Raw genomic sequence first — 11,916 nt, forward strand, 5'->3', positions numbered from 1 at the left:
TTACTGTGTGTGTGTGAGTGACACGCGAAACAACCACAAAGAGAAACAAAACGATGGAAAAGAGTCACCAAACAACTACCAAGGGATGCAAAACAACCACAAAGAGATACTGAATGTCTACAAAAGGATGCAAAATGACTACAAAGAGACTCAAAATGAACAGAGAGAGAAACAAAATGACTATGAAAAGATGCAGAACAGCCACACAGATGTAAATGACTACAGAGATGTGCAAAACGACTTCAAATGGATGCAAAATCACTCCAAAGTGACACCAAACAATCACAAAAAGATGACAAATGACTACAAAGAGACGCAAAATTACTTCAAAGAGAAACAACACAACTACAGAGAGATGCCAAACTACATGCAGAAGTAAAACTACCACAAGGATACACAAAACCACCACAGAGACTACAGTTAGAAAGAAAACCATTACAAGGGGATGTCAAAAGGATGCAAAACAGCCACAAAAATATTTATAATATCTACAAAGGGAACCAAAACCACTGAAAAGAGACACCAAAAAACCACAAAGGGATGCAAAATGACTACAAAAAGACAACAAACAACTAAAAAGAACACAAAATGACATAGGAGACACAAAAACACTACAAAGAGACGCAAAATGACTACAAATGCAACAATGCAAAAAAAACAATGCAAAACCATAAAAAAGAGAGATTAAGTGGCAACAAAGAGACAACAAATGACAACCAAAGGATGCAAAACAAACACAAAAAGATGCAAAATGACTATAAACAGAAACAAAACTTACAGAGACACAGAATGAAGACAAATAGACAGAAAACAACTACAACGGATGCCAAACATCCCCCCAAAAAAGGCAAAACAACCACAAAGAGATGCATAATTAGTACAAAATGAGACAAAACCACTAAAAAGAGACCTCAAACAATCACAAAGGGACAACAAACCACCAAAAGGAGACGCAAAGTGGCTACAAGGAGATGATAAATGACAACAAAAAGACACAATGGAACAATAAATAGAAGCAAAATTACCACAAAGAGACATGAAACCATTAAAAAGAAATGCAAAATTATTAAATATAGGAAGAAAACAACTGCAATGGATGCCAAATGTCTCCAAAAGGACGCAAAACAATCACAAAGAGATGCAAAATAAATACAAAGGAAACTAAAACCAGCAAAAGAATGCAAGACTATCACAAAGAGAAACAAGATCTCTGCAAAGGGACACAAAATGATCAGAAAGAGAAACAAAACAACTACAAAAGGATGCAAAATAACCACAGAGATGCAAAATGGCCTGAAAGAGAATCAAAGAGCAGGAGGATGCCAAATCACTCTGAAAGGAAACAACAGAACTTTGACTACAAAGATGTGCAAAACAACTACATAAAGATGTAAAACTAAAAAAGATGCAAAACAACTACAAAGAGATGTTTTGCATGTCTCTCAGCCTGATTGTCTCGTTCCTGTGAAGAAGGAGCGCGCGGTTCGCTGTCTCCAAATGTCTCCATAGCTGTAGACACTTTGGACTTACAAATACAATATTTATTGGCATGATTTCATATTAGAATAATTAAGCTGTGTTTTTTTTTGGTTTGTTTATTATAAATAAGCAACGGTACTATTAACCCTTTAGGGCCCACTTTAGTATTACACACTCTTACATCGTTCTGCACACAAAATGCACTTTTTCAAAATCAGGCAATAAAAATATTACGGAATAATATGATTTTCTGCTTTTATTGAGCTTATCTTTTAACCAACATCAGTCCTAATCATTACTATCAAATATTCAATAATTTTCAGAATTTTAACCCTTTAAATGCCAGGTTTTTGTCTTGAATGGGTTTCAATGGAGCATTTTTGGACCTGAACAGTCTGAATGTAACTATTTAGTTTCCACAGTGTATTTTAGACTTATTGTAGGAGCTGAGCTGCAAATTCACTGATTACACTCAAATACACAATCTGGACTACATTTAGACCATGAAAAACACCAGACAGTCCTTAACAGATTAACAACTTTGGTTCAGTGTTCATCGGCTTTAAACGTTTACCAAAGGCTCCCCGGCTTTTTAACGGTGCCTCATTCAGGAAACCCGGACCTGCACACACAGAAGACACACACCTCCGTCCACGCGGTGAACAACACACGCTGGTTTAAAGGGAATTCTGCTGTTTTCTGCAGTGATCTGAGAGGATTTTTTTAACCCTGCAGGCACACAGAGAGGAAGAGTGTCCGCGCTGCAGCTGATGAAATCTCCACAGAGGAGACGACTCTGAAGCAGAAGAGTGTCTCGTCCCTCTGATGGACGACTTCCTGCAGCATCATAGCGCCCTCTGGTGGTCAAAAAGTCTTCACACAATGACGCAACGTCAATGCTTTGAGCAGTTATTCTAGTTTATTGACAGCCATAACCTTTCAGCTCACGCTGTACAGATTTTTGGGATATGAGGCATTTGAAGATACTCAGTAATCAAAAGATGTAGACACTGCAGGACCTTTCCTTTTGCAGAGTTCGAAGGGTTACAAAGGTCAAACTACTTTTTGGGAAGCTGACAGTGACCAGAGAACTGAAACATGAGAAGATTTTGTGAAGAATAAGATTCATTGATGTGTTCAAGGTTTCCTGGAGCAGAGGAAGTTTCTTTTATACTTGCAGGCTCGTATGTTGAATAGTTTGGTGCCGTCTCTCTTCAAGTTGCCACAAACCCTTTGAGACGGACAATTTTTAATATCGACGTATTCCACCTCTCCTCCGCCCACCCACACCCACTCACCGGCCAGGTAACGCAGGCCCGTCCACACCTGCACACATTTAACAGAGATGCGTTAACCAGGGGCGTCATTAGGGCTGAGTGTCCGAGGTTCAGCCCAAAATGTTTTAAAATTTGAAAAATCCAACGATAATTTCTGTGTTTACAGTTTCTGGATATAATCAATTTTGTAATTTTGGCTATTTTTATTTTGTAGGCCCACTTGTTTGGAAGGCATATTTTATTCGCCTAAAACATGAAAGAAACAAGCAAACAAACAAAAAAAAACCTGTGAAAATGTTTAGAGAAAAACAAAAACGTTTATTACAGAAAAATCACCAAAAATTTTTTTTACAAAAAAAAAAAAGAAAATCAGCAGAAAAAAACTCACCCAAATTTTTTAAAGAAAAACAAATTGCAGAGAATTGTATGAGAAAAAAATTAGAAAAAAAAATCACCAAAATATTTTAAAAATCACTCCCACCAAACCCCAAACTTTAACAGAAAAAACATTCACAAAAATTGCCTTCCAACCCCACATTTTCTTAAAAAGACTAAAAAAGCGTTTTTTCTTTAAAAATCTGCAGTGAAAATAAACACAAGACACAGCCACTTTAAGCTGTATGCCCCCCCATAAGCCAAAATAAAAAGCATAATACCATCCTCAGAGCTTCAAAATAAATTTGACATGCCTGCCCCTTTTTGCACCACCCCCTCTCCTCTCATAAATGACAAACAGTCCCTAATTATGATTAAAAAAAATCCCTCATCTATTAATCTGTCCATACTTACACTCGGCTAAATGTCCTTTGTTAGATACCTTCGCTTTTAAGAAAAACACAGACTTTTTTTCCAACTCTAGTTTTAACATCACTGTTTAGAGTTAATTCCCCCTGGACCCCCTTACAGAGGACCACGCAGCCCCAAATGTCCTCAAATCCTAGAAACGCCCCCGGTTATGACACAAACAGTGAAAAACGGCCCTACCTCATTCGTGGTGGCGTACTGGGCCTTTTCTTGTGCGTAGACGTGGTCATCTGGAGTGCTCAGGGTGGCGAGGTCAAAGCGGTGGTTCTGGTAATCAGTGGCCGGCCTACTGGAGTCCACGGCCTCCAGAGCCCTGCAGTGCTGTAAGGCCTGCTCCCACGACTTGTTCTCCTTCACCAGAACCAGCCTCTCCTCGAAACACATGAACGAGTGGCCTGCTTCACAGCGATCAGTCTCCCATCTGTCCGTACCTGAATGCTTAAACGCACAGTTCTCACCGTCTGTCGGATCACCTGCAAGAAAGAAGAGAAAGATCTTTTTTATGTCTAATCAGAGTATTTGTACATACATTTCTGTACATTTTAACTTCATTTGGATAGACAGTTTGGCAATGATACGTAACTTACTGCCAAATCTGGCCCCTGATAGGGTGCCGGGTGGCCCCCCCAACCATTTTCTAATTCGTGATAAAAATAAAGTACTTGTCCTTTGAATATCCATGAGGTGTCAGAGAGCATCAAACAGCATCAAAATAGAGCTTGTTGATCAAACAAAGTGCCAGAGGAGGATCCCCCACACCCCCGACAGAGGTCCTAGATAAGACCCTAATGTCCTAAAACCTGGAAATGTCCCAAAATCCTAAAACTGTTGTGGAAACTTCTTATAATCCAAGAAACGTGCTACAATTGAGAAGCATGTTAAAATCCTAGATATGTGCCAAAATCCTAGAAAACAGATAAAAACCTAGACATGCTAAAATGATAGCAACACCCTAAAATCCTAGAAATGTGCTAAAATTTTAGAGAAGATCTAAACTCAAGAAATCAAAGACTTATTAATTGCATAAGCTAAAAATCACGTATAGATTATCTTTAAAATCATTTCTGCCCTTAAAGCAGCGATGTGCTCGGCTCACCGCTCTTCCAGATGGTGAAGTTGGTGATCTCGTCTCTCTTGGACCATTTCCACTCAGAGGCTGAATTCTCTCGGTGCAAACCGATCCACCCTCGGCCGTTCACAAACTCCTGATTCTCTTTTTCACCGGCGATGGTGACCAGGTCGGCGTTGCGATTCCTGCAGTAGGTCTGAGCCCATCCCCACGACCCCGTGATTGCATAATGCTGAAAAGTTTTCGCTCTCAGTTCGTCCCCAAACACTGCAGCAAGCAGCAGCAGGACCAGAGTGCACGTTTTACACATCCTGTTTTAAAGACACCTGCAGTCACATGCACAGCTATAGTCAGCATTTATTTTTAGTTTAAACTGGTTTAATTTCTCAAAAAAAAAAAACATTAGAAAAAAAGCAACTTGACAAGAATTGTCCCACAAATTGCAAGAAATTAGTTTACATAGATTTTTTTTAAAGCTAGGGGAAAATATCCACAGAACTCTATTCAGAATGATAATAAGATATTTGGAGTTATTTTACAGAATTTCTACAATTTTTAGAAGGTTTGTTAGATTATTTCCTTCTTCTTTTTTTTTGCATATTCTCAGGTATTTGAGCAACCTGGTAATACATGTTCTGCAAATTGCAGAAAATTAGTAGATTTAGAAAATTACTTTTAAAACAATATTCATAGTTTCTCCTCATTGCCTTCTTCCTGTGTTTGTGAAAGAAAACAATCTAATAAACCCAGGTTTCAAAGGGTCAACATTTTGAATGCCAGATTTTTACTGGTAAATAAGAAGTTGAACACAGTGCAGTGTACAGTGTTCTTCTATAAATGACAAGTAAAAACAAGTTTCCGGACTGCAGATTGATTTTCTCGCGTCACTGAAATGACCTGAAACCAACCGCTGCCTGGAGGGCAGGAATCCTGCCAAATCTGCGCTTTGGAAAATGATTGGCAGCTATTTAAAGTACAGGGATTATATGTTGTTAACTATAAAAACTGTATTAAGGTTCTTTAGTTTCCGCAGCATCACTCACCTCAGGCGACGGCGGCAGGAAGCAGCTTTGAATCTCCGGGTTTGCATGTGATGTTTCACTGTGAGGTAGTCCTTTCACCGACCGACCGCACCAATCACAGCTCAGACTGACCTACTACACCAATCACAGCTCAGACTGACCTACCGCACCAATCACAGCTCAGACTGACCTACCGCACCAATCACAGCTCAGACTGACCTACTGCACCAATCACAGCTCAGACTGACCTACGCACCAATCACAGCTCAGACTGATGGGCCGCACCAATCACAGCTCAGACGGACCAACCGCACCAATCACAGCTCAGACGGACCAACCGCACCAATCACAGCTCAGACTGACCTACCGCACCAATCACAGCTCAGGACTGATGGGCCGCACCAATCACAGCTCAGACGGACCAACCGCACCAATCACAGCTCAGACGGACCAACCGCACCAATCACAGCTCAGACTGATGGCCGCACCAATCACAGCTCAGACGGACCAACCGCACCAATCACAGCTCAGACGGACCAACCGCACCAATCACAGCTCAGACTGATGGGCCGCACCAATCACAGCTCAGACGGACCAACCGCACCAATCACAGCTCAGACTGACCTACCGCACCAATCACAGCTCAGACTGATGGGCCGCACCAATCACAGCTCAGACGGACCAACCGCACCAATCACAGCTCAGACGGACCAACCGCACCAATCACAGCTCAGACGGACCAACCGCACCAATCACAGCTCAGACGGACCAACCGCACCAATCACAGCTCAGACTGATGGGCCGCACCAATCACAGCTCAGACGGGACCGACTGCAACAATCGCAACTCAGCTTTTTTTGTCTTCGTGTATCTTTTATCTCTGTGAAGCACTTTTAACTGCATTCCATGTATGAAAGGAAGGTGTTATATTATTAAAAATGTTATATAATAATAATAATAATAAATAATAACCTTTACCAAGAATAGGAAGAAAAATTGAAATAATATCCCCCACAATGCCAAGAAAATTGGGTCTTCAATATTGTGAAGCGAATATTAAATCAATGTAACATAATTTTAAGTATATAAGAATTACAAATATAGTTTTCTGGACGTTAGTCTTGATATTAATCAAATAATCCTCCCTAATTTTCAGGATATTGTCCCTTTTTACTAGTTTTGTGCAATTTGCTGGACATTTCTTGCCAGGATGCTTATTGCTTTTTTTTCCATGTTTTTGAAAGCAAACCAACCAATAAAAGAACAATAATAATAATAATAATAACAATGATAATAATCTGATGTTTCAGAGGTTTAAATTCTCGTGTAAAGTGTCTGAATGCAGCGTGAGAAGACTGACGTTGATCCAGGTGTTTAAAAGGTTAAATTTCTTCAGGTTAAATCACAGATTCAGCAGCTTTGAGAACCAGATCGGATCATGACATTGACTCGGCCGGGAGGACATCGGTCCGCCTCTCCGTCTGCGTCTCTTCCTGTCTCCTAAATCATTTTAATCTCTTTGCTGGTGAATCTCAGCAGCCATGCAAAGCAGACTTTACCGTCCCGGTGCTCAGTCCCGAGTCCTTGTCCTTTCAGAGTCCTAAGTCTCCTGAGGTTTCCGTTAACCCTTAAACTGAAGCTGTAAATACGCCTGATGGAAACACGCAGGCTGCTGCTCTGGTTCGGCTGAGTTCACCTCGGCTCAGACGTTAAAGATTAAAGATCGGCCGTCTTTATGTGTAAAGCTTTATTTATTAAAGGCTTTTTCAATTTTTTAATCGAGATCGCTTTAAGATCTTTGAGATGTGTCTGCACACAACACACACACACACACACACACACATTCAAATCCCTCCGCGCCTCAGGAAGAGACAAAACTCTGGATTTGATAAACAAATGTGTGTGTGTGTGTGTGTGTGTGTGTGTGTGTGTGTGTGTGTGAGTGGTGTGAGTGTGTGTGTGAGAGAGAGATCTGTGTGTATGTGTGTGTGTGTGTGTGTGTGTGTGTGATCTGTGTGTGTGTGTGTGTGTGTGTGTATGATCTGTGTGTGGGTGTGTGTGTGTGTGTGTAGAGAGTATGTGTGTGTGTGTGTGTGTGTGCATACACAACAAAGACAACAATAAAGTCATTAACAGTAAATACTAAGTAAGATAAAACTGAATTCACAGGATTAAGGGAGCCTTCTTTAAAAGGTATACTTTGCTTTGGCAAGTATTATTTCTGTAATATTTATTATCACAAAAAATGTTGATATATTGCGAGCAATAAAGTTTACATACCCATTTTTAAAGATTCAAATGAAGTTTTAGTGAAAAAGAAGCACTCAATAGGTGAGAGAACCAGGATAAACCAGTTTGACTGCAGTATATGGATGTCCCCTCTTTGATAGGCAGACGTCGCTCAAGGCTTCAGGTCCCCTCTGGCAATTTCTTTAAAAATTTATAAAAATCACATTTGCAGTAAAATGGGAAAGAAAAGTAAATTTCTCAAAAGTAAATTTTCAATTCTAGTTTTTGTATTTTTTAAAATGACTGCTAATAAAGGTTCCCTCTTTGATAGTAAAGCCAGATAGTCCCCTATTATTCATGTTTGCATGTGTGTGTGTGTGTGTGTGTTTGTGTGTGTGTGTGAGCGTCGCTGAGGAGGCAGAATATTCACAGGATGGTTATTTTTGGTTTGGTTATTGGTGAATTTATAAACTTTTAGGACATGATGTTTTAACCCTTTAGGGGCCCGCTTTAACATCACACACACAAAACGCACTTTTTCAAAATCGAGCTTTAAAAAAATATATTACATTAAGGTGAATTTCTAATTTCATTGAATTTTCAGAATTTGAAAAATATTATACCTTAATATGGTTTTCAAAGCAAAAACTGTGAATACTTGAGTCATTGTGATATTTCAGTTTGGTCTTTTTAATGCATTTAAAGCTGCAACATAAAAACTGAAGGTGTATGAATACTTTAAAAAATAAACTGCAGATTAGGGCGATTAGTGATTATCAGGGCCAATAATATTTGGCATTTTGCTGATTATCTCTGATAGTGTTTTATTCTAATGATCGCCGATAAAATGAATTGGAAAAAAGTGCGTATTAAATTCAAACTAACAGCAGGGAAGGCAGTCTGCAATACATGCAAATAAAGTGTCACCGCGAGAGGAACTTTTACTTCGTGAAACTCAGGGAGCTTTTTTTATTTAATTAATTTTTTAATAAATTTTCACCAAACTGTTTGAAAAAAGTTGCTGTGAACTTGCTGTATATATCGGTGAACAATTCAGTTTTGATTAAATATTTCTTAAAGACATTTAAACAAAGTTTTGCATTGGAGTTTGTTATTTTTTCAAATTCTTAATTTCGACAGAAATATTTTCATTTTTATTGTAAATGCGTATCGGTTCCAAATATGGCTTATCGGTCTCACTGAGTACTAATAATCGGCGTCGTATCGGCCCTGAAAAAACAATGTTGGTCGACCCCGACTGCAGATCTGTAGATTTTGGAAATTTCAGACATGTAAATGTCTTTTTGTAATTTTATATTAATGCAGAAAATAAAAAATCTAAAATTTTAACACCATTTTTAATTTATTTCCAAGCAGAAAAAGTGCAAACAAAAGTTCTGTCCGGATGCAGCGGCAGCTCGTGTGTCACAGCTGTGATGTCACCGTACAGTCTGCAGATGCCGCCCCGCCCCGTGGCGAGGTCTCGGGGGACAGCGCGTCCGGGACGTTCGTGGTCAGGAGTTGGCCCCGGTGCGTGGCCCTCTGATGATGTGGATCTTTGCTTCATCGTCCAGCTCCTCCAGGATCCGCTCCTGTTTGACGGACAGGATGGTGTAACTGACTGGACGCTGCAGGTCAAAGGAAACCACGAGGACACTCAGAGGACATCGTGTCCACCTCGCTGGGTGTTTATGTGTTAATCATCTTTTTTATTTCATGCTTTTAATTATTTTGGGAAACTACTGTTGGTGGCTAGCGTTCGGGATAATACTAAATTACATACTGAATAAAAATCCACGGCCATATAGATTTTCACCAAAACATTTTTCATGTTTTGGCCTTTTTTTCCTGTAATAAATTTTGGCAATAACAAAAAGACAATTTAATTTTATCTTAAAAAATCTTTGGTGATTTTTTTTTTCTTTAAAAATAAAAAAAATATTAGTGATATCTCAAGAAAACATTTTGGCAAAACATTTTTGTGATTTTTTTTTCTTTAAAAATTATTCGAGTTTTTTTTTTTCTTTAAATATTTTGGCCATATTTACAGAAATCTTGGCGATTTATTGTTTTATTTTTTCTTTAAAAAATAATTTTTCTGGGGTCTGCATGGTGGAAGATGTTCTGTGCTGTGCGCTATTATCGTCATTAGCTGTACTTTGGCGCCCTCTAGTGAAACAAAAAAAAGGAAAAGTAAAAAAATATATAAATAAATAACAAGAAAATGACCTCACACTTTTCTGGACATCTTTCCCTCGTTTCTGAAAATATCTAATTGTCCCCCTCAGCTATTTTTTAAAATATTTCCCTGAAAACTTTTTCTAATTTTACCTTTTTTTTTCGTTTTTGCTTATTATGGTTTTCATTTTTGTTTGTTTTGTTTTTTTTTTTTAGTTTTCGGAGGTTTCGGAGTTAAGTGAAATGCAGCCTGAGAAGACTGATGTCGGTCCAGGTGTTAAAGTTAATGTGTAACTGCACCAACTCACACACACACACCAAACACACACACACACACACACACACACACACACACACACAACACACACACACACACACACACACACACTAGAGCCCGGCTGATATTATCAGCTGATCTGAGCCTTTCTACAGACATATCAGAGCATGCCAGCAAAGCATCAGCAGTATTCAGCAGTATAGTACCAGTACTGATCAGCAGTATAGTATCAGCCCTGAGCAGTATTCAGCAGTATAGTATCAAAAGTATTCAGCAGTATAGTATCAGCTCTGATCAGCAGTATTCAGCAGTATAGTATCAGCAGTATCCATCAGTATTGATCAGCAGTATTCATCACTTTTGTAGCAGTACTGCTCAGCATTATTCAGCAGTATAGTATCAGCAGTACAGCAGCAGTATCTATCAGTGTAGCATCAGCAGTATAGTACCAGTACTGATCAGAAGTATAGTATCAGCAGTATTCAGCAGCAGTATTCAGCAGTATAGTATCAGTATAGTATCAGCAGTATCCATCAGTATAGTACCAGTACTGATCAGCAGTATAGTATCAGCCCTGAGCAGTATTCAGCAGTATAGTATCAACAGTATTCAGCAGTATAGTATCAGCTCTGATCAGCAGTATTCGGCAGTATAGTATCAGCAGTATCCATCAGTATAGTAGCAGTACTGATCAGCAGTATAGTATCAGCAGTATTCAGCAGCAGTAGTCAGCAGTATAGTATCAGTATTGATCAGCAGTATCAATCAGTATAGTACCAGTACTGCTCAGCATTATCAGCAGTATAGTATCAGCATACTGATCAGCAATATTGGACGTCAGTGTATCAGTGTAGTATCAGCAGTACTGCAGCAGTATCTATCAGTGTAGTATCAGCAGTACTGCAGCAGTACTGCAGCAGTATCTATCAGTGTAGTATCAGCAGTACTGCAGTACTGCAGCCGTGTGGATCAGGCTCAGAGGATACACATGCAGAGGACGAAGGCTCCGATGCTCAGGCCGGTCAGCAGGTTCCTGCCGCGGAGCCTCGCTGCGTTTCTCCGCCACTGATCGAGCTCCTGCCGGCGGCGCAGCAGCTGCTTCTCCGCCGCTGTCAGAGCAGCTTTCCCGGATCCTTCGGCTCCTTTCTCCGCCATCGCTGTTTGGATAACCGGCTGGCTGAAGGAGCAGGAACCGGAAAGACTTCTCCTCCTCTTCTTCTTCTTTTATTGTTTAATGGCAGTTAACGGCTGACGGCGCATTACCGCCACCTTCTGAGCTGGAGTGGATCCGCTCATGTTCCACTGCAGAGACACGTCCTGTCCCACAAATGTCCTAAAATCTTAGAAATGTTAGAACATCCAACAAATTCCCCAAAATCCAACAAATGCCCTAAAATCTGACAAACATCCTAAAATCTTAGACATGTTATAAAATCCTAGAAACATCCTGAAATCCTAGAAAAAGGTGTAAAATTACTAAATGCACATGATAATATTGTTTGGTTGGTCCAACAAACCCAGACTTTCACCCAGGAACCCAGCGTTTGCTGCCCACATGAATGTATAGACAAACCATGATGT

The 11,916-nt window shown here is 39.7% G+C and overlaps 2 protein-coding genes across 2 annotated transcripts; both read right to left on the reverse strand.

Annotated features, from left to right (window-relative positions):
• Positions 1-2,447: 2,447 nt before the first annotated feature.
• LOC121956903 (lymphocyte antigen 75-like) lies at positions 2,448-5,884 on the reverse strand. The gene is made up of 4 exons (XM_042505337.1): positions 5,673-5,884; positions 4,657-4,955; positions 3,741-4,033; positions 2,448-2,805 (listed from the first exon to the last, which is right to left on the reverse strand). Exons 2-4 carry the CDS (start codon positions 4,937-4,939, stop codon positions 2,617-2,619), a joined length of 765 nt encoding a protein of 254 aa, XP_042361271.1. The 5' UTR covers positions 4,940-4,955; positions 5,673-5,884; the 3' UTR covers positions 2,448-2,616.
• A 3,335-nt stretch (positions 5,885-9,219) lies between these two features.
• On the reverse strand, positions 9,220-11,534 carry LOC121956913 (cytochrome c oxidase assembly factor 3 homolog, mitochondrial). Its single transcript, XM_042505352.1, has 2 exons — positions 11,322-11,534; positions 9,220-9,501 (listed from the first exon to the last, which is right to left on the reverse strand). Exons 1-2 carry the CDS (start codon positions 11,488-11,490, stop codon positions 9,395-9,397), a joined length of 276 nt encoding a protein of 91 aa, XP_042361286.1. The 5' UTR covers positions 11,491-11,534; the 3' UTR covers positions 9,220-9,394.
• Positions 11,535-11,916: the final 382 nt, after the last annotated feature.

Source organism: Plectropomus leopardus, chromosome 17 (genome assembly GCF_008729295.1).
Source record: "Plectropomus leopardus isolate mb chromosome 17, YSFRI_Pleo_2.0, whole genome shotgun sequence".
NCBI lineage: Eukaryota > Metazoa > Chordata > Actinopteri > Perciformes > Serranidae > Plectropomus > Plectropomus leopardus.